Genomic DNA, 24,075 nt, shown 5'->3' on the forward strand with positions numbered 1-24,075 from the left:
CAAGTGTTTAATTTATCACATTAAAAAATATATATTTTTTTACATATAGAAGCTTAAGGGAGTAAAGTTTTAGTTAAAATAAAACATTTGCCAGTAGATTTGAGAGCCCACACCACTAGAATTACCACACATTTACCTATGTTGCTCTGCAATTGTGGTAAGTTTACATTCATTAACTTAGCATTACTCTGCTTTTGCAATGATATTATTCCTATAAAGACGACAAAGTAATATGCAAGGCAATGTTCTCATAGAGTTTTGTAGCAGGGTTCGTAATTACACATGGATGTCTGCTAATTATGTATTTCAATAAATATACCCCTATAAAATAAGTTTCCAATCAGAGTTATCGTATATAATTCTTTTAATGTTTAATTATTTTTGACAGAGAGAGACAGAGAAAGAGAGATAGAGAGTACGAGAGAGAACGAGCACATAAACAGGGGAGGAGCAGAGCAAGAGGAGACACAGATTCTGAAACTGGCTCCAGGCTCTGAGCTGTCAGCAAAGAGTCTGACGCCGGGTTCAAACCCACAAACTGGGAGATCATGACCTGAGCTGAAGTCAGATGCTCAACCAACTAAGCCACCCAGGTGCCCTGTATCATATATATTTTGATGTTGCCACACTTTGACTATGGTTTCTTTTAGAAGTAGGATTCTTACATTAAGTAATAACTATCAAAATATTAGAATACTTACTGAAAACAAAATAGGTATAAACAATAAAATCAATAGAAAATAGAAAATCAAATTATTTAATGAACGTAAAAACTACAGGTCGTTCTACAGAAAATGTGAATTTGCTTAAAATATTTATAATCCTAGGGGGCGCCTGGGTGGCGCAGGCGGTTAAGCGTCCGACTTCAGCCAGGTCACGATCTCGCGGTCCGTGAGTTCGAGCCCCGCGTCAGGCTCTGGGCTGATGGCTCAGAGCCTGGAGCCTGTTTCCGATTCTGTGTCTCCCTCTCTCTCTGCCCCTCCCCCGTTCATGCTCTGTCTCTCTCTGTCCCAAAAATAAATAAATATTAAAAAAAATATTTATAATCCTAGCGTATAAATCATACTGAACAGATTTTAGGATACCAGGTGCAAGATCCAATATTTCTACTCTGTGACCTTACTTAAACGATTTAGTACCTCTAGACATGAGTTACTTTACTTATAAAAGGAAAAGGATAGAAAATTTTCCGTCTACTTAATACTTTTTTAAATTAAATAACACACATCAATTCTTCCCTAGCGAGTTTGAAATTTCACGTGGGTTGGAAAGCAACCAATCTCCATTGTAGAGTTTACTCTGTGATACTTAGGGGCAAGACACTCTCAAGCTTCTGAGTTAATCAGGAACCTGGATGTTTGAAAATCTGTATAAGACTACTTTAAAATAAGTACAGACACCAGCAAATTGAGTACTCATTGCTGAATACCTGTGAGGTGCCAGGCTGGCTTCTTTTCCCAACTGATCGCTATCCCTCACAACAATTTGACAAATTGTGGCAGAATGTATTTTTTAAGATAGATGCAACAAAATCTTCCATCCCACATACTCTTTTAAAACCGTAACAGTGAAATTTCTCCATCATGAATTGAGTTAACTGTCCTCCCCTTGCCTATGGGTGGACCTGTGACCATGGAGCAAATTACACCATGTGACTTCCAAAACACAAAAATTGATATAGCTTCCACGTGGTCTTCTTTGGATCACTTGCTCTTGGAACCCAGCCAACATTTCTGAAAGAGCACAAATGTATGTGGCAAGGCCACATGGAGGTCTTCCACCCGACTGCCTTGGATGAAGTTCCAGCACTACCCACCAGACATAAGAGTGAAGAAGCCTTTGACATGACTCCAGCCTCCGCTACAGTCTTATTTCAGTTGCATGAGAAGGCCGAAGAATCGTGACCCATCATGACACAAACGACTGTTATTTTTGTAAGCTCTTAAATTTTGAAGTGGTTTGCTACATGGCAACAGGCAGAGAACAAGATAAACGTGCCTGTATTACGCAGGTGAGTTAGAAGACAAACATTTGTATCACACAGTAAGAAGATGAATCAGAATTTTAATACATTCTTATGGCATCCTTTTCCAAGATATATTTTATTTGCAAAGAAGTATTAAAATAAGTGTCTGACACTAATGTTTCTTAAGAGGCCAAAAATCAGCTAAACAAGACATACTACTCCAAGTCTATATGAAGAGATCCAGTTTATTAATCATTACAAACAAGACACCTGACCTTTTTAAAGACTGTTACCCAAACAGATTAGCTCGATTCCATCCAATAATTATTTCAACTCTTATAAACACACTAAGTCCCATGAAATATGATAAACATGAAGTAAATGAGGGACTTTCACATATCCTTTTATGCAGAAATCGACTCCATTTTTGTATCCTTTCCAGCTCTACCTATGGAGCTATCTCTGATAATCAAGAGACGGATGGTAAGTCAGTTTTCAGCATGGCTGGCTAAACTATCTATCACCTTTTCCAGAAACTGTGAGTATCCTTGGCAAAGGTAATGGGGATTTCATTCTACATTTTTGGACTTACTTTATTTTTAAGCTTATATCATGATGTATAAATAAAATACACAATGCAAGAAAGTTCACCTGCATTAATATAAGCATTTCTTCACGCTGAAACACTTACTTAGTGCTTAGTGGGTACGAAGGTAAGTGAAGGCTTCTTTTTTACATGTGCTATGTGTTAATTATTTCACCCACCATATAAAATAGCAATTAGCTCCATTTTAGAGATGAGAAAACTGAGTCATAGGGAGAAAGTGATATATCCAGGTCCCACAGAAAGTTATTAAAATAGTAGGGCTGGAGTTTGAACTAGATTAGCTTCTTCTCGCCCTCCTGTTTTTAGCTCAAGAGAAGGCTCTAGTAATACTTTTAGCTGCAGAATGCGCCTTTAACCTTAAAAATCCCCATTATTATTTTTTTTTAATTTCAGGCCTTGTTTGTTTCCTTCACAGTTTTTATAACAATGTAGAGCCACTTTTTAATTTGATTTTTCCAATATTGTGGTCTCTTTTCCCACCTTTAAATTAAACTTCATGAAAGCAGGTAGCACTTCCATCTTATTCACTGAAAAATTCAAGAACTAAAAGAGTTCTACTACATAGTCTGTGCTTAATACATACTGATTAAGTAAATGTGTAGAATCTACACCACTAATATACAGATGTCTGACTCAAAAATGTGACTCTAAATGTAAGACGATTATATACCTGACATTGAAAATTTCAGAAAGATTTCAGATGGTGTTATTTAGCCAGGTGGTGTCCCCCACCCTTATCCACTTTATAGATTAAAAAATTGAAGGGGAAGAGTGCATTTGTTCCAAGTAATATTATTACCTGTATTCTTTCTCAAGTCCCCCTCCCCCCACCTCCACTTTTAAAATTCTGCTTGGAAATCTTGAGTGCATCGATCTTTAGAGCTTAGCTCAAACTTGACAATTCTGTTTCTAGGTCACTTGTTTAGTGACATCAGAAAGTATAAAGACTTCCATGAAGCAGATCAATGGTGCTTTTAATCTAAGGAGTGCTCCCCACCGACTGGCTTTGCCCATTTTTCTGTACAATCTGCGTTTCACCTAAGGGACAAGTTGTATCAGGAGGTGCCAATAGCAGGGACAGAGTGAAGCATCTCCTCTTCCCGTATCTCCTCCCTGCATAGAAACACTGGGTCTAAAACCACCTTCAAGTGCTTTTTTCTGCTTTAGAAGGGAGCATTGCTATATTCCACTGTGCATGTTCCCAAGATTATTTCTCAGCATCTTTAGAACTACAAAGAACATCCTTTCCTGGGAATCCTTTATCCAGTATATTAAATCATGGAGCTGCCAAACTCTACACAGGTTACAATGCAAAAGTGTGTTTACAAATCAGTTTAGAGCCCAGGCTGTATCTTCCCATAGAACTGAATACAATATACTTAGGTCCTCAAATCAGACCACAAAATTTCATTTAACTCCTGATGTACTTAAAGTAGTAAGCCTGATATTGCTGCCAGTTTCTGAGAAGCCACAATGTGCCTGGACCATGGAAGGGTCTTTATATAATTCATCTGACTTAATCCCCCTAACAGCTCTAAGAAGTAGAATTACTGTAACAACATATGAGGAAACTCAGGCCCAGAAAGGGCAAGAAACTGATTCAAGGCCACACAGCTAGAAAGCGGCACAGGTGGAATGTAAACTTAAGTCTCTCTGGTGCCAGATTTTGGGTTCCCTCCTCTTTGGTCAAGTAGTACTTTCCTTCTCAAAAAGTGGATGCTTCTTTGGGTAAATCTGGTTTCATTTTCAGGTTTCCTAAATGAATGTTTCCCAGCTTTTGGGCTACCAAATGCATGCCTGTTTATCTCAACCACCTTCAGGATAAGAGTGAAATTTCCGCCCTGGGGTACATATTCCATCAAGCCCTGAGATAGTTGAACATAAAGTGCTGACTGCCTATAAAATATCCATTTCCTTCTCTGCTTCCTAATAGGATCTGATTAGACACAGGAATCGCCCTGTTCCATTTGGGTATGTGATTCAAGGATGGCTGAGTTTTGACTGGTCTAAGCCAATCACGGTAATATACTCTGTCTCCTTTTATTGGCTTAGACAAGGATGTGATCTAATCCCATACAACAAAATGTAAGGGAAAGTATGCTAGAGAGCTTCTAGGAAATACTTCCTCATTCTCAAAAGAGGCAACCGTTTAGATTATGACAAACGTGCATTAATCAATAGATGATTTCAACAACTGGGCAGCTTCTGGGGAAAGGATTAAAATTGTCCTCAACTTTGCAATGTGCACTGGTTTTACTAGAATCAAAGTTTAAAAAGCAGAACTAAAAGAAGCCATGGGAGAATGTTTTTAAAGCATCCTTTCAACAGCAGAGCCCTTTTATAAATATGACCTCTCTGGTGCCAAGAAAAAAAAGCCACAAAATATGATTAAAGAATTCCCAACAACATAAAATAATAATGTTTTCAATGGAGAAAAAAAATAAATTCAAAAGGCAAGTAACAAACTGTGAAAATTATCTGCATTTCATGCTATACACACAAAAAAAATGGCTAATGTATTTAATATATAAGTAATTCCTCAAAACTGATCAGAAAATACACTACTGCAAATGATAAAAATTGGGAATCATGAAAATTTTTCTAGAAAGAGAAACCCTACTGGTTCTTATGCACATGTGAAGATGCCCAGTCTTTCTCACAGGAAGGAAAATTGCAAATACTTCCAACATTACACGTGTGTGCACACACAATGTAGCAAGCGTGGGAAAAGCATTTACTTTTAACTGACTTTTATCCTTTTTATGTTTAAATCATATTTCTGCATATGCTATACTAAAAACAAGCTGAGTAAATATGACATGAAGAGCTTTTGACGAGACTACTTTCTTAAATCATTCAACTCCTAGAACATGCCATTTAGTATAAGGCTAGTCATTTTTACACAAAATCCCTATGCAGATGTGAGAGTGTGTAGAAACTGACATGTATGCACCAAAAACAGAAAGAGAAAGAGGCAAGGGGAAGAAGGAGGAAACAAACTGATTGAATAGCATAAATTAAAGGCATGCTATAAAGTAAGACCCAGATGTAAGGGGGAGCATACACAGGAGAAGAGTCATAGATAAAATTGACAAGGTTTGCCAGATCAGAGAAAGTCTTAAAATCCAGGCTAACAGACAGGAAGAAAAAGATGCTAGAAATAATTCACAGGGGCAATCGGAAGAAATTAAGGACTAATTAGGTACAACGGAGGGCAGAGAGAAGGAGTCATACATGGCTAGATAGGTTCAAGCCTGCATAGGAATAAATGTCAAAAGAGACTCCTAGCATCACGGACAAAGATGAAGTCAGCTTCGAAAATACTGAAGTTAAAGTTATGGTAAGACATCCATGGGTGCAAACTACCAGTGAGTAGGTAGATAAAATTGTGGGACTGGACCATGTCAGGGGTAGAGCTACAGCTCTAAGCATGAATTATATCTAAATAGATACAAACACGGAAGGCATGAGCAATTTGCATGATGGGTGCTTCCTTTTCCTTTCTTCTAGTTTGTGACTACCTAAATGCCATTTCTAGCTATTTATAGTGTTATCCATGGTATCACCACCTAACCTTATACTTTATATTTAACATTCCAAGGATTTAAAGATAACTCTATTTTTCCAGACTCCAACTTTAACTATTTTGAAGATATGGTTCAAATATGGTTTTCCTATTTTCCCCCTTTGTTACTACAAGAACTAATTTTACTTCTGATAAAATTATTAGTTTTGTGATGTTCACGGATGTTTTCATATGGATGACACTTCTCTATAGTGTTTCTATACACTTTACATTGGTATCTCTATTTGAAAGGCTCAGGTGCATATTTCATAAATGCATAAATAATTATTTACTTGTCCTATTGCTGGTAGGCATAACCCCAGGAAGGTGATAGCTACTATTCATCAGACAAAGAGAAAAAAAGGAGAGATTTCTTTTTCTTTCCAAATGCTTTTTAGTATTTAGAAATATTAAAAGACTAAGGAAAATGATAATGACAAAGGAACAGCTCCTGTAACTGGTGGGGCTGTTAGTAAAACATCAAAACTATACTAGAAGTCATGACATCTGGTTTGAGGCCCAGTTTTGCCAGCTACTCACTGCTTGACCAAATCCTTTATTCCATTTAAATTTCTCCAACTTTAAAATACGAGTCTAATAAAATCATCCCATAGGTTTACCATACTGGTCAAATGAGATATGTATTCAAAAGTCTTGTAAAAACTACAAATGGTAGTAAAAGATGAGAGGTACCTCATCTTTTGGTATGTGCCTCTTTTGCAAGAATGCTAGCAGTATGATCCCCTTGTTTTCCTGGAGAATTATAAGAGCATAAGCAAAGTATAAGTAACTTTCCGAGGCCTGACCCCTTTACTTTGTGAGCTGTTAGAGAAAAGGGGACACTCCATTTGGAGCTCAAAATATTTTCTAAATCAATGTAGACATCTGGGCCCAAAGCCATGGAAGGAACAAAGATCAATAAGGCCACTGTAGGCAGAAATATAGGTATGTCCTTCTTTTTTTGTTTCTCTGTTTCTTTTTCTTCTACACTGATTCTGGCCTAAGGGTGGTTTCACAATACCTCTGGAAGAAGGAAGGAGCTCATGTGCAGCCAAGAAAGGAGGAAGGGAACAACTTGATACTTGGGGGCACCTGGGAAAAGCCAGGTTATACCACATTTATTGTTAGCTTGCAGGTAATGGATGCCTTCCTCAGATTTGCATCCCATGGTATTATTAGACAGCAGTGGGCAGAAAACACCCTCCACCAAAAACATCCATGTCCTAATCCCTGAACCTGTGAATAGGTTACACTACATGGCATGAAGAATTAAGGTTGCAGATGGAATTGAGTTTGATAAGCAACTTATCTTAAAATAAGTAGACTTTCCTAGATTATCCCAATGTCATCTTAAATTCTTAAAAGCAGAAGAGGAAGAAAGCCAAGTAGGTCAGAGTGATATGATATGATAAAGCCTTGACTTGCCTTTGTTATCTTTGAAGATAAAAGAGAGGCATGAGTCAAGGAATGTGGGCAGCCTCTAAAAGTTGGAAAAAATAAGGAAATGGAATCTCCCCAACAATCTCCAGATGGAAGGCAGTCATGCTAACACCTTGATTTTAGCCGAGACCCATGTTGAAATTCTAAACTCTAAGATAATATATTTGTGTTGTTTTAAGGCACTAAATGTGTGGGTATTTGTTACATCAGCAAGAGGAAAGCAATATACAGACCCATTGTCAGTTAGCAGGATGGGGTAATCCAAAAGAAAGATGCTTTTGTCCATGTGGACATAAACTTTTCAGTGTAGGGTTAAGTGCCTTAATGCAGGTAGCCCATCACTTTCATTCTATCTTGAATCCGCTCTGATCAGCAATATCCCCACAAAAACACACAATCCACTGGAATTGTTCTTAACAAAGTGAATATTGGCTAGAATGAGCATGTAACTTATTAGCCAAAATGGGAGTTTGCAGATTGAACAGAGATGTTATTAGTAATTCCACTGTGATAACTGCTATATATCAGGGACTTCCCAGGGACCCTACCTCATTGACATTTCACTGGTTAATTTTCAAGCCCACTGTTACTTGAAGTAATCAGCAATACTTAATCCTGTAAAATAATGTCCTGTCCCTGAAATGCTTTCTTCTCCTGGTTGCTGGAATACCACACGCTTCTCCTTTTTCCTTCCCCCCTTCTGGCCATCCTTATTATACCCTTTGCTGGTTCCTTCTTATCCTTAAGTATCGGGATGTCTTATCTACTGTACTTTATTTCCTAGGTGATCTCTTCCAGGACAATGGATTTAAATACTATCTATGTTGTTAATGACCTTCAAATTACTTATCCTCAACTCTGACCTAAGAAACCCAGATTTATATATATGCAAGTCTTGGGGCGCCTAGGTGGCTCAGTCTTTTAAGCGCCCAACTGTGGCTGAGGTCATGATCTCACGGTTCGTGGGTTTGAGCCCCACGTCGGTCTCTGTGCTGACAGCTCAGAGCTTGGACCCTGCTTTGGATTCTGTGTCTCCCTCTCTCTCTGCTCCTCCCTCCACTCATGCTCTGTCTCTTTGTCTCTCTCTCTCTCTCAAAAATAAACATTAAAAAAAATTATATATATATATGCAAGTCTCATGAGCATCTCAAGATTAACTTGTTCCACATAATACATCACATCAACAAAACAAAAAATAATCCTATGATCATCTCAAAAGATGCAGCAACAGTGTTTGACAAAATTCAATATCCATTCATCATAACCTCAACAAAGGAGGTAGAGAGGGAATATATCTCAACATAATAAAGGCTGTGTATGACAAGCCTACAGTTAACATCATACTCGATGGTGAAAAGGTGAAAGGTCAGGAATAAGACAAGGATGCCCACTCTCCCCACTTTTATTCATCATAGTATTATTTGAAGTCTTAGCCAGAGCAATTAGACAAGTAAAAGAAATAAAATCCAATCAAAAGAAAGTAAAAAATATATATATGGGGCGCCTGAGTGGCTCAGTCGGTTGAGCATCCAACTTCGGCTCAGGTCATGATCTCATGGTTCATGGGTTGAGTCCTGTGTTGGGCTCTGTGCTAACAGCTCAGAGCCTGAAGCCTGCTTCTGATTCTGTGTCTCCCTCTCTCTCTGCCCCTAACCCACTCACATTCTGTCTCTGTCTCTCTCAAAAATAAATAAACATTAAAAAAAGAAAGTAAAAAAAAAAGTCACTATTTGCAGATGACATGATACTATATATAGAAAACTCTAAAGACTCCACCAAAACAAAACAAAACAAAAACTGTTAGAATTCAGTAAAGTTGCAGGATATAAAATCAATATCGAGAAATCCACTGTGTTTCTATACATTAATAACTATAAGACAGAAAAATCAAGAGAACAATTCCATTTACAATCCCATCAAAAAGAATAAAGTACCTAGGAATAAATTTAACCAAGGAGGTGAAAGACCTGTACACTGAAAACTGTAAGGCACTTATGAAAGAAACTGAAGAGAATACAACTAAATGGAAATATATTTCATGCTCATGGATTAGAAGAATTAATATTAAAATGTCCATATTACTCAAAGCAATCTACAGATACAATGTAATTCCTACCTAAATTCCAATGGCATTTTTCACAGACTAGAACAATTCTAAAATTTGTGTAGTACCACAAGAAACCCTGAGTAGCCAAAGAAATCTTAAGAAAGAATAAAACTATAGGCATGATATTCCCTAATTTCACACTATATTACAAAGCTATAGTAATCAAAACAGTATGGTATTGACAAAAAAAGAGACACATAAATCAATGGAACAGAATAGAGAACCCAGAAATAAACCATGTATACATGGACAATTAATTTATGCCAAAAGAGTTAAGAATATACAATGGGGAAAAGACAATCTTTTCAATAAATGATGTTGAGAAAACTGAATAGCCACATGCAAAAGAAAGAAACTGGACCACCATGTTGCACCATACACAAAAGTTAACTCAAAATGGATTAAAGACTTGAAAGTAAGACCTGAAACCATGAAACTGCTAAAAGAAAACAGAGCCAGGAAGCTCCTTGAGCTTGAGGAAGATTTTCTGAAACTGACTCTGAAAGCAAAGGCAAACAGAACAAAAATAAACAAGCGGGACTACGTCAAACTAAAAAGCTCCTACACAGCAAAGGAAACCAAATGAATGGGAGAAAATATTTGTCCATCATATAGCCAATAAGGGGGTAATATCCAAAATATATAAAGAACTCCTACAACTCAATAGTGAAAAATAAATAAATAAATAATTGGATTAAAAAATGGGCTGAAGAATACAGAGAAAGACAGATACCATATGGTTTCACTCTTATGTGGATCCTGAGAAACTTAACAGGAACCCATGGGGGAGGGGAAGAAAAAAAAAAAAAGAGGTTAGAATGGGAGAGAGCCAAAGCATAAGAGACTGTTAAAAACTGAGAACAAACTGAGGGTTGATGGGGGGTGGGAGGGAGGAGAGGGTGGGTGATGGGTATTGAGTAGGGCACCTTTTGGGATGAGCACTGGGTGTTGTATGGAAACCAATTTGACAATAAATTTCATATATTAAAAAAAAAATGGGCTGAAGATCTGAATACATATCCTGCCAAAGAATACATACAGATGGCCAACAAGCACATGGAAAGATGCTCAACATCACTAATCATCAGGGAAATATAAATCAAAACGATGAGCTATCAGTTGACACTTGTTAGAATGGCTATTAGCAAGAACACAAAAAATTACAAGTGTTGGTGAGGATTTGGGAAGAAGAAACCCTCGTGCATTGTTGGTGGGAATGTTTTTTTTTTTTTTAAGTTTCTTTATTTATTTTAGAGACACAGAGACCGTGCAAGTTGGGGAGGGGCAGGGAGAGGGGAGACAGAGAATCCCAAGGAAGTTCCACACTGTCAGCACAGACCCAACGTGGGGCTTGATCTCACAAATCGTGAAATCATGACTTCAACTGAAACCAAGACTCAGAGGCTTAACCCACTGAGCCACCCATACAGGCGCCCTGGTGGGAATGTTAATTAGTTGCAGCCACTACAGAAAACAATACAGAGGTCGCTCTAAATACTAAAAATAGAACTACTATGTGATCAAGCAATCCCACTTCCGAGTATTCAGAAATATGGATGGACCTAGCGGGTATTATGCTCAGTGAAATAAGTCAAACAAGACAAATACTGTATGATCCCACTTATATGTGGAATCTTAAAAAAGAACAACACCAATGCACAGAAAACACATTGGTGGTTGCCAAAGGCAGGGGTGGGGAGGTGAGCAAAATGGGTGAAGGGAGTCAAAAGGTACCAACATCCAGTTACAGAATAAGTAAGTCATGGGGATATAATGTACAGCATGGTGATTATAGTTAATAATACTATACTGCCTATTTGAAAGTTGCTAAGGTAATAAATCTTAAAAGTTCTCATCAAAGGAAAAATTCTGTTATTATGTATGGTGACAGATATTAACTAGACTTATGAGCATTTTGCAATATATACAAATATCAAATCAAATCATTATGTTGTACATATAAAACTAATATAATGTTTTATGTCAATTATGCCTCAAATTTTAAAAATTAAAAAATAACGATTAACATGTTCAAAAGCAAGCTCCTAACCTGACTTCCAAAACTGCTCCTCCTATAGATGAGCCTGTCTTGTTTAGTGGCAACTCCATTCTTCCCATTGCTTAAGACTACACTTTGCAGTAATTCTTGGTTCTTTGAATTCTTTCATAACTCACACCCACTATGTCATGTGGAGCAACATCTTGATGCAGTGGTGGCCTCCAATTCTGCTACCAGGTATGCCATCCCAGAGATTATGAAACCGAAAGGCTCAGTGACCAAACTGACTTGTTTAAATCCTATCATTTACTAAATAATTTTAAACCATATAGCAAGAAGCAAGATGAAAGAAATGGGAGGCAGGGAATGCAGATAGGATAAGACCAAACAGTGGGAAGGACCACACCATTTAAATCTTGGGTTGTACAATGTTCATATGTTTTGCTCTGTCAATTTTTCCTGATGATGGTGCAGTGGACAGAACCAAAGTTGAGATTTGAGGGAGGGGTACAATAGACAGAAGGTGTCTAAGGCCACCACATATACTTGTTCTACTAGAGAGATACAGGGACACGTATACCTGACCATAGCTGTAGCTCATCAATTAGTTTGCTAAAGAGCCATGGGAATTATTTGCATTTTTATGTTGAACACTGGGAGATCGTAATGAGACCATAGAGACTATCATCAGCGGGTAGCCAATTTAGGAATGATGTAGCTAACAACACAGAGATGATATGATCACACCTTATGATTTGGTCTTTTCATCTCTTTCTATCCACAAGTAACACTTTTGTGTATTCCATTATTTATTTCCTCTATTTTTTACCACGTGTACTAGGTTATGTGACTGTCTATAATTAATATACATTTTGATCTATGCCTGTGTCTCACAAGCTATTAGCTTCCTTATCAGCTAATTTTTTAATTTATTATTATTTTTAGCTTTTTAATTTTAATGTTTATTCATTTTTGAGAGAGAGAGAGAGAGGAAGGGAGGGAGGGGCAGAGAGGGAGACACAAAATCTGAAATGGGCTCCAGGCTCTGAGCTGTCAGCACAAAGCCCAAAGTGGGGCTCGAACTCACAAACTGCTAGATCATGACCTGAGCCAAAATCGGACACTTAACCTACTGAGCCACCCAGAAGCACCTGTTTTTTAATTTTTTTATGTTTTTATTTTAATACCAGCTAATTAAAATAAAGTGCTATATTACATCAAGTGCTATGTACAATATACTGATTCAACAATCCCATACCTCACCTGGAGCTCAACTAATCAGCTAAATTTAACACAAGGGTTTCATAAATTACTAGTTTACTTACAATTAATGCTTAACACCTCTTAGAAGTTCTGATTTCTTTATAACACAATATTCTCTAAGAATGCAGCAACAGGCAATCTACACTGTATTAGCAAATCCTTAGGTTGTCCAAAACATTATCTAGAATTCAACTACTATGCATCATACTCATTGATAGAACCATTATAAAAAAAAAAAAAACAGTACGGAGGTTCCTGAAAAATTAAAAAAAATATATAACTACCGTATGACCCAGCAATCCCACTTTTGGATATATATATCTGAAGAAAATGAAAAAAGTATCTCAAAGAGGTATCAGCACTCCTATGTTCATTGTATCAATATTCACAATAGCCAAGATATGGACACCATCTAAATGTCCATACATGGATGGATGGAGAAAGAAAATGTGGTGTATATATACCGAATGGAATATAATTCAGCCTTAAAAAGGAATAAGATTCTGCCATCTGTGACAACATGGATGAACCTGAAGGATATCATATTAAGTGAAATAAGCCAGATACAGAAATACAAATACTGCATGATCTCATTATAGGTAAAATCTAAAGGAATAAAAACAAAGACAAACTGCTAAACTCATAGAAACAGAATGGTAGCATCACTAGGGGCTAAGGGGAAGAAATCAAAGGGACTTATTGTTTAATGGATACTGACTTTCCATTTTTCCAGATGAAAAGAGTTCTGGAAATACACGGTGATGGCGATGGCTATACAATTTTATGAATGTACTTAATACCACTGAACTTCACACTTACAAACAGTCGAGTAAAAAAAAAAAAAAAAACCAAACAAACAAAAATGGTCAAGATACCAAATTTTATGTTAAAAATTTTTAATGGGGTGAAAAAAGAAATTACTGCAGATCCAACCTCCTTTCACATGTTGTGTGGATTATTGCAACTGCACTCTAACTAGTCCCCTTATTTCCATCCTTGTCTATTTGCCACACAGCAGCCATGTTGAAATAATGTTCCTCCAATAGCCTTCCACCTCACTGGTAATAAAAACCAAAGTCCTCACTACTTACTGGGCCTTGTGTGATCTGCTGTACTATTACAGCTCAGATACCATCTCCCAGCACTGGGCCCCTCACCCATACCTTTCCTTGAGTAGTCCAAGTATCCCCACAACTCAGGGCTTTTACACCATCTGTATCTCCTCCTCATGGGTTTGTCTTCTCCCGGAGATCCACACCTCTTTCCAGTATTTATACAAAATTTATTTTCTCTGACTACCCCAATTGCCACATACTGCATATTCTACTCCCCCCTTTTTTCTTTTTAGCACTATTGTAATTACTACTAAATTTTACTTTACTTAATACATATTACTTGCATATTATTTGAAATACTATTTTACTTATTCATAATGCTTATCTTTTTCCTATTTTGACTCTCCCATAGGGCTATGCTATTCCATTAGGGCAGGAATTATTTTGTAAGTTTGTTTACTGATCAATTACTCGCTCATATAATAATACCTGGCACATATGGAAAAAGCCCAAATGTCCATCGATTGATGAATGGATAAAGAAGATGTGGTATGTATATATACAATGGAATAGTACTTAACAATCAAAAAGAATGAAACCGTGCCATTTGCAACAACATGCATGGAATGAGAGTGTATTATGATAAGCACAATCAGTCAGTCAGATAGAGACAAATAGCTTATGATTTCACTCATGTGGAATTTAAAAAACAAAACAGATGAACACAGGGGAAGGGAAGGAAAAATAAGATAAAAACAGAGAGGGAGACAAACCATAAGAGACTCTTAAATACAGAGAGCAAACTGAGGGTTGGAGAGGTGGGGAGGGAATGGGCTAAACAGGTGATGGACACTGAGGAGGGCACTTGTTGGGATGAGCACTGGGTGTTGTCTATAAGTCATGAATCACTGGGTTCTACTCCTGAAACTAATACTACACTGTAGGTTAACTAACGTTAATTTAAATGAATAAAATTTTAAAGAAGTGTTAAATGATTACATAAATGAATACTCCATGTGTAAGTAATCCTGCATATACATACATATAATAGTAAAGAACATTCAGTATTAGTATGAAGAGCATTAGCTTCTAGTTAGATAAATCTGAACACGAATCTAGGCTCTGCCACTTACTGGTTAGGTCATGAAATCTGGATTAAAGTACCCAATTGAAAGGAGACAAAAGTCACTCTAGGCTGAGAGATCCCAGAACGCTAAGATGGGAAACTTCTTGGCACTGATGGAGGACAGCAAGTGATTTAATTTGGTTGGAATAAAGAAAACATGAAATAGGCTACTGTGAAATAAGCATGAACGTATAAATAGACAATAGATCATGGAGTTCCTAGATGAAATTTAAGAGAATAGACTTGTTATAAAGGCAAAAGGAAGTGAAAAAAGTTTTGTGAGTGATATTACTAAAGCTGTTAATATGGAAATTTAATCTGATTTAGCGGGGACTCAGAAAAAGATAGTGATACTGACTGCAAAGGTATTTCTGTAATCTATAAGACATGTATTGAGGGCCTGAACCAGAGGGCATAACATCAGGGACATAACTTGATGGAGCTATGTTGTAAAGAATGAATTGACTCTGCATGTCTCTTTACTGAATATCAGATCAATATAGAGACCAAAGAGTATGTCACACATTTAAGTCTCAATCACTGCTAACATTCTCACTTACATAACAAAAAAGGGCAAGAAACAGGTTTGCGAGCAATGAAACCAAAATCACTTCGGAACATGCCAGGTTTAAGAAATCAGTGCACATCAAGGTATAAATATATCCCCAAGAGTTGGAAATGAGTTGGAGATGTGGTTGTAACTCAAAAGATATTGGAAGTGGGTGAAAACACAGATAACAGTGGTCATCTGCATACAGCGTGAAGCCAGGAAATTATATCATATTGATAAGAGAGAGAGTGTAATAAGTGGATCAAGAGATCTTATACAACGGGAGTTACAAGAGGAGAAATAGCCAGATAATGAAAGAGATAGAGAAGAGAGATAGAGAAGAACCTGATGAGTCTAGAGGCTGTGAGAAGTTATTTCAATTACGGTGAAAAGCCTGAAAGCTGAAAAGATGACATTTGATTTGCTGATGAAGCGTAATTGCTGAATAAATAAGTGAATAAACCATAGACTATTCTACAGAAGGTAATAAATGAAAGAGAGAGTCACATAACAATATATGAAATACAAACAAGATAAAGTGGAGTGATGTGTTTGGGAAGAGGTATTATGCAGACGGGTCTAAGTGTCCAGAGGAGGTTTAAACAGGGTTAGGTGCCAAGAGAGAAAGAAACTGAAGGTGAAAAAGATACTGGGTATTTCTTTTTGTTTTTTCATTTTTTTAATGTTTATTTATCTTTGACAGAGAGGTAGAGACAGAGCATGAGTGGGGGAGGGGCAGAGAGACAGGGAGACACAGAATCTGAAACAGGCTCCAGGCTCCGAGCTGTCAGCACAGAGCCCGACGTGGAGCTTGAAGTCATGTGCAGTGAAATCATGACCTGAGCCCAGGTCAGACACTCAACTGACTGAGCCACTCAGGCGCCCCAAGATATTGATTATTTCTGATATAAAATTAGGAGTAGAATGAGAGACATGATCAAACTCATAAAAATAGGAATTAAGTATAACCATTAAAAAAATGTCCCCCATCCAAGGATGGATGGCAGGAAAGTGTTACAATAAAGGAAACCTGGGGTAAAATAAAGGAAACCAGTTAGTATTTCTTCTTGGCAAATTATGAGAAAAACGCATTTACAGGTAGGAATCCTAAAGTAGGTCAGACTACTTGACCCCAACAGGTTTGCAAACTACAAAGGTTATAAATCACATTTTTCAAGTTTAGGACAGATGGGCATAATTGATGTTTCTAATATATCAGGAACTTTTAAGATAATTCATAAATTTTATGTTTTCCATCGGGGACAGTCACCCACATAGCTCGCTCTCCTATTACGGAAAACTTCACCCCCTTCTTTGTAAACCACCAAGTAAACCACTTGAATGCCACTCCCTAATGGAGTCCAGTCTAGTCTGTCTTAAGTTCATTTGAAGTGAATTAGACACAACTTGTAGGGGACTGTATGGGCTCAGTCCCTCTGAGCAACACTTCAGAAAATTGTTTTCTTAGTACATAGTTAAGATATAAACTTATCAAACCTAACTGCGTGTAACATCATCTTCTGATGCGCTTCCTATAGAAACAGGCAGAACATATCATTCCTCACCAACTGTGAATCATGCTTCTTTTCTAAAGGATACCATTGGGGCGCCTGGGTGGCGCAGTCGGTTAAGCGTCCGACTTCAGCCAGGTCACGATCTCGCGGTCCGTGAGTTCGAGCCCCGCGTCAGGCTCTGGGCTGATGGCCTGGAGCCTGTTTCCGATTCTGTGTCTCCCTCTCTCTCTGCCCCTCCCCCGTTCACGCTCTGTCTCTCTCTGTCCCAAAAATAAATAAAAAATGTTGAAAAAAAAAATTTAAAGGATACCATTAAGTTCATTTCAATGGCCTAGGCTAAATAAAACAGGTAAGTGAATTTGTTGCATATTTTTATTTTATGACACATTATGTATTGTGTAAAATTTATACAAAGGTAGAATGAACAAACAGAGTCTAGCAAAATTAGGTACACTTATAATTACTTCATTAAGGAGTCATACCTGAGCAGGGCCTTAATGAGCTGGTAATGAGGTAAAAATGTGCTGCCAGAAGAGGCACTGGAGAAAACCTGCTGGAAAAGGCAGCTCAATAAAGTGACAATGAAGAGGAAAAAGGACTTATCTCTTTGTCTTGGCTCATGCTCCTTTATTTTAGGAGCCACTCCTTTTCTTTACTTCTTGGAGGTTTCAATGGGAAGGTGGTGAAGAAAAGAGTCTAGAGAGTCAGGCAGTGAGGAGGATAGGAGAGAGGAGGAGGAAGAAGAGAAAGAAAAGGGCAGATACACTGAAACTTAAAATGGGGTCAAAATAGCATCTCCTATCTCTAAGAAATGTTATAAGGATTTCATTAGTTCACGTAATATGCATACTTGGCATATGGCAACACTCAGTAATGTCTGGCAGAACTATTTTTATTTACTAATAATGAGAAAACTGATTAACCTTTGTAGAAACATGGATGGGAATTTAACTCGAAATGAGTCTGAGTCACACAAATGTTCTCACCCAGGCTCCTTTGTTCAGCTTTGCCAGAAACCTAGCCAAGGATAGAGGGCATAACTGCGCCCTGAAATATGCTTCCCTGGTTAAGAATTTTAGCCTTACTCATAAATTAACTGTGCAAAATAATCACTAATAATCACTAATTAAATACAACCACTATTCTAAAAAATCGATGAGCCTCTAAAAATGTATTTTTCATCACACAGGATCAGCTCTATGATTTCTTAATTCCCATTCATAAACTACATTAATTCCTCTTCTTAATTCCCATTCAAAACTACATTTTTTTAATGTTTATTTTTTTTTTTTAATTTTTTTTTCAACGTTTATTTATTCTCCCTCTCCCTTTGCCCCTTCCCCGCATGTGCTTGCTCACTTGCTCTCTGTCAAGAAGAAAAAAAAAAAAAAAAACAACAACAACACCAAAGAGACAAGTCTGGGACCTGGCTTCTTCCTTACTTAATTTGGGGTTTACGCTGGTCTTTTTTTTTTTTTTTTAATTTTTTTTTCAACGTTTATTTATTTTTGGGACAGAGAGAGACAGAGCATGAACGGGGGAGGGGCAGAGAGAGAGGGAGACACAGAATCGGAAACAGGCTCCAGGCTCTGAGCCATCAGCCCAGAGCCTGATGCGGGGCTCGAACTCACGGACCGCGAAATCGTGACCTGGCTGAAGTCGGACGCTTAACCGACTGCGCCACCCAGGCGCCCCTTTAATGTTTATTTTTTGAGACAGAGAGAGAGCGTGTGCAAGCATGCAAGCAGGGGTAGGGGCAGAGAGAGAGAGGGAGACACAGAATCTGAAGCAGGCTCCAGGCTCTGAGCTGTCCGCACAGTCTGACGCGGGGCTTAAACTCACAGATCTCAAGATCACAACCTGAGCTGAAGTTGGTCACTCAGCCGACTGAGCCACCCAGGCGCCCCAAACTACATTTTTGATAAAAGTCACTTTCTTAAGAACTTTTCAAATTGTCTATTAAACAAAATAGTTTTCTTCTAAAGAGAAATTCTAGGAAATCACACAAGTCTAACACCTTTCATTTCCATGCTCTAATATATACCATGCTCTGATTTCTTGTATTTTTAGGTTTCCTACAACACTACAATAATGGAAGACTCCAATGAGCAGACTCTTTATGTGGGAAGTATTAAATGGTGCATAGAATCTGACCTGCTTTGGGTGTGACTGACTTTCTTGTATAAATAATACAGAGCATGTTATATACATGTTTAAATCAGCAAAATTAAAATGTATCATATGAAGAAGCTTATAGTTATATTTTTCTGAAATGGACAATAAATACATTTTTCCAGAATGAAAATCTAATAAGAACAGCTATACAGAGTATCTATTTCCTTTCGGTATCATATATCTATAAGAAACGTTTCCCCAAATAGTGTGACGAGTAAATTTCTTCCATTTTTCTACTCTTTTAAAAATTACATATATAAGCCTTCAATGATGCTTGCATTTTTGGGTAACCATTGGGAACTTTTATAAAAAGAGAACCTTACGGGTAACTATATAATGAAAGCACACACCACTATTCTAAGAATGCCCATGCATGAAGAATCAACATATATTACACCTAGAGAAGTCTCAATAACAAAAGAGCATCATGTGACAACATCTAATACAACTGGGAACAATGAAACAGCTCCTGATGAAGGAGAAAAAAGGCACTGCGAAATTCAAACAAAAGCCATGTTAGCTTATCTTGGATGAGGAAATTCTTTGGTTTGTAGAACGGAGAGTAAATGTTGACAGACCTGTGAAGGAAGTGGGCTCCTTGTGGGGTCAGAGGTGGTGACATAAGCAGCCTGTGTGTAGGCATAGCTCTTGAACCGAGGCTTAGGAGAGGAAGGAGTTCGTTCATAGCCCTGTGCTAGACTGACTGTGATCTGCAGAGTAGGGTTAGGGGGAAGGGGACAGAGGGGAGGAGGAGACATCATAAGTAACCCTGGAAGGAATGCTTTTCAACACACTAGAAAAACAAACATTAAATGGAAACAGTGAGGTGAACTGTCTAATTTGAAACGCACATAGTTGGATTAGAAACTGGTATACTCCAAGAATTCTGGTGCTCAACGTCATGGTAATGAGGGAAGGTATGAGAGTGGGAGTCAACTCTAAGGATTCCATGCTGACACAACTCCAGCACTAATATGGGATGGTGCTCTTCAATCTGGCAAAAACAGGCACCCAAAAGCAATATTCTCTGAACTCCAAGTAAACAAAACCAGAATTCATCAGGTCAATATCCTGGAAAGAAATGGAGCTGTCATAACCTAAATATAGAACTATCTTGGTAGAGTGAAACAATGAGGCCTAAGATTAGCTTTCCACGCCTTCAGCAGAAATTTTGATAAAAGGCTTTTTTAAAAAGGTTTCTTTTTAAAAGGTTTTCTCATCATTGCATGTGTCAAAGAAAGTAAAAGAAAACACCGCAAATAGCCAATACTGGGAGTAAGAACAAGCCATGTAACAAAAGAATCCTACTAGATTCTGTACAATAATAAAAATCTTTATAAGTATTCTCCATTTAACTTTTATTTAAAATATTTTAAACTACTTTTATCAAAAACGTTACCTTAAGTAATGAAAATTTGTTAATGCATCAGCAATAAGAAAGTATTATTAAACAGAGTGCTTGCCATTGCTCTTGCTCTAGCTCTTTGTTCTCATATAGAAAAGTTTCATACATATATGACTTTGTCTTTTATTTCATTTTACACAATATATTGTTTTCCATATTCTTATATATGCAATATATTGTTTTCCATATTCTTATAATATAGTACCTATCAACAGCAGAGTATTTTTTTACTTAAAATTTTTTTAAATGTTTATTTATTATTGAGAGACAGACAGAGCATGAGCATGGGAGGGGCAGAGAGGGGGGGAGACACCAGAATCTGAAGCAAGCTCCAGGCTCTGAGCTGTCAGCACAGAGCCCAATGCAGGGCTCAAACTCACAAACTGCAAGATCATGACCTGAGCCAAAGTCAGACGCTTAACCGACTGAGCCACCCAGGCACCCTGGCAACCTGGCAGAGTATTTTAATAATGTGCTTTGAAAATAATATTATAATCCATTCTATCAGTTAAAATTTAGAAGGTTTACAGAGTTTATCCATCTACTCATAGATGCCTATAGATACTTATATGTAGATGGATAAAGAAATAGACACACACACACACACACACACACACGCATTGTGCTATGTAGACACGTTTGTGTGTATATCCATAGATATAATAGATATGTACATGTATGATGGCTAAAAATGCATATACAATAGGAAGTATCACTGGTATCAGTTACTCTTTTGATACTTTACCTGTTGAGAATAGTGCATTTGATGATGTAATTGAAAGTGTTCCTCTCTAGTAACTTTTGATGGCCTTGGCAACATTTCCACTTCCTGGATGGCTTCAATGCTCACTTGTTGAGGCAAAACTTGGAAGAGTGATGTGACATACATTAAGATGGACTTCTTATCTGGATAAGTGGTAGCAACATCTGTAAGCACATTAACACCACACATCAATTTTTGGTTTCTATATTTGAGTCTCTGAAAGGGGAATGAACAAATCAATGTTACAGGAAGAAGACACATTAATGAGCACTCGATTGCCCATGAATGTCCTCCAGAGACTAATTAGAACATGATAATCAGGCCTAAATTGTCCTTCCAATTTGGCAGACCAATGAGAGGAGCACTAAAGTTAATTTCTTTTCCTTGTTCACATAAAAACTTCATTCCGTAATACTTTTTCCTCAGTCAAATTGCCAAACTAGCCCATCTAAGAGACTGGTTTTCATTAGATAAGAAACACAAATAAAAGATTCTATCTTCCTTTCCATGGAAAGCTATATTAACATGTCAATTACAATAGTGCATTGGTAATTACACAATTATACAAAAGAGCTTAATGCCTTGGCGTCCAGTAAAGAAAGCTTACACCATCTAATCAAATTTTTGCTGGTGATTAAGTATGTAAAATGCGAAATATGTCTCTGCATTGAAATGAACCATGTATTTCCACAATAAACATAAAATAAAACAATATACCATATGTATATGATTTGTAATATTCCTTAAGTATATTAAAAACGTGTATTTACATTTTGGTACATCTGTTACAGTCAGATGTTACCTTCCTTCTCACACTGCAGAGATACATTTAAAAGTCCTTCACATAAAAGTTGATCTGACATTATGTCCTTTGCCACATCCAGGGAATTGAAGAAACCCAGCATTTAAAGTCAATAATAATTTGAAATCACACACATAGTAAGTGGCAGGTCCTTCAAAAGGTTCTTTTGCCACTTGGCATTACAGTTTACCCACTGCGCTCATTCCAGGGAACCAAGATGTAAAAATAATCCTTTATGTGAAGTGTATCATTAATCCCAGAAGTGTTAAAACATAAATCCTGGCGGGAGGCCAAAACAACTACGGAGCAATGTGCCAGGCATTTTTCTTGCCATAAATTTATCTTAGCTAGCATGAAAAGATCCGTTTTAAGTTAAATATGTATATTCTGGTCAGGTATTCTGATTGTGACTAAAAAAGCCAACAGTCAAATCTCGAGTCCACTAACATAAATGTAAGTTGAATAAGTCACTTCGTCCATGCCTTCATAAAAATCAGGAACATGATTAATTAGAACAACTCTTTTTAAAATATTTTTTAAAACAATTACAGAAGAGGAAAAATTTAACTAATATTCCGGTCTGCCTCTATCCATAGTATAACACGGTACTTCTCAATTTTTAATGTGCATATGAATCACCTGGGGATCTTTTTAAGCTCGGAATCAAACTCAGTGGGTCAAGGGTGGAACCTGAGGTTTTGCATCTCCAATAAGGTTGCAAGTGATATTGAGGCTGCTGGCTTGAAGACTATACTTTCAGTAACAAGGGTTGAAAAAAATTACACGAGAAGCAGACTGCTTTATTATCTGCCACTTCATTGTTTTGCCTTTTATTTTTTCCCTTAAAGATACTTACTGGGCACTTAAATGCATAAGGCTGGGAGGTACAAAGTTTTATGGTACATATTCTCTGCTCCTTATTATAATTTAATTATTAACCACCAGATGGTCAAAGTAAGTTTTTGGGGCGCCTGGGTGGCCCAGTCAGTTGAGTGTCTGACTTCGACTCAGGTCATGATCTCACGGTTCATGAGTTCGAGCCCCACATCAGGCTCTGTGCTGACAGCTCAGAGCCTGGAGCCTGCTTCAGATTCTGTGACTCCTTCTCTCTCTCTGCCCCTCCCCCGCTTGCACTCTTGTCTCTCTCTCAAAAATAAATAAAAACATTTAAAAAAAAGTAAGTTTTTGCCAGTAATTTTTTAGGAAGAACCAGAAATCTTACTAACTTAGCTTTGAAATTCCAAAGACTAAAATCTCCCCTTCATTTGATAACTGTTTTTCAAGTGTTCATTGTATGGTGGATACCACAATTCTTCACCACATTTTGAAACTCAAAAATGTTTTCTTTCTTCTCACTATGAACTAGTCAGTTTTATCTGTAATGAGCATAATTTAGAATTCTATTCTTAGTGTATTAAATACAATTATGCTGTGAGAAAGACACTGGATCCAAAAAGGTTGATCTATGTGTATTTACTGCTATATGATACATAAAAGTGTGCATGTATATTTTCAGCCTCAAATATATGTTATGCTAAAAATAAAGGTAAAAATCAATCAGGAATTATTTCTATTACCACAAGCAAATGTCAAAAATTATAGTACATTTTATCTACACAAAACATCTTTTGGATGAAAGCAAATATTCATAAATATCAATCATTATAATAAATATACACTGTTTAACCAAGTTATTGACATTTTTGCCCCAATATATTACCTTCCCATCTCTGAGGTT

At 37.2% G+C, this 24,075-nt stretch overlaps 1 protein-coding gene across 6 annotated transcripts in view; it reads right to left on the minus strand.

Annotated features, from left to right (window-relative positions):
- DMD (dystrophin) overlaps positions 1-24,075 on the minus strand; it is a 2,018,590-nt gene that overhangs the window by 1,512,994 nt on the left and 481,521 nt on the right. For all 6 annotated transcript variants that reach the window (XM_043570319.1, XM_043570321.1, XM_043570317.1 and 3 more), the window contains exons 8-9: positions 21,518-21,699; positions 19,946-20,077 (exon numbers count right to left, since the gene is read on the minus strand). In XM_043570319.1, coding sequence (XP_043426254.1) covers positions 19,946-20,077; positions 21,518-21,699 — 314 coding nt within the window. The remainder of the gene's footprint in view (positions 1-19,945; positions 20,078-21,517; positions 21,700-24,075) is intronic.

The sequence above is a fragment of the Prionailurus bengalensis genome, chromosome X (assembly GCF_016509475.1).
Source record: "Prionailurus bengalensis isolate Pbe53 chromosome X, Fcat_Pben_1.1_paternal_pri, whole genome shotgun sequence".
In the NCBI taxonomy this organism is placed as follows: domain Eukaryota; kingdom Metazoa; phylum Chordata; class Mammalia; order Carnivora; family Felidae; genus Prionailurus; species Prionailurus bengalensis.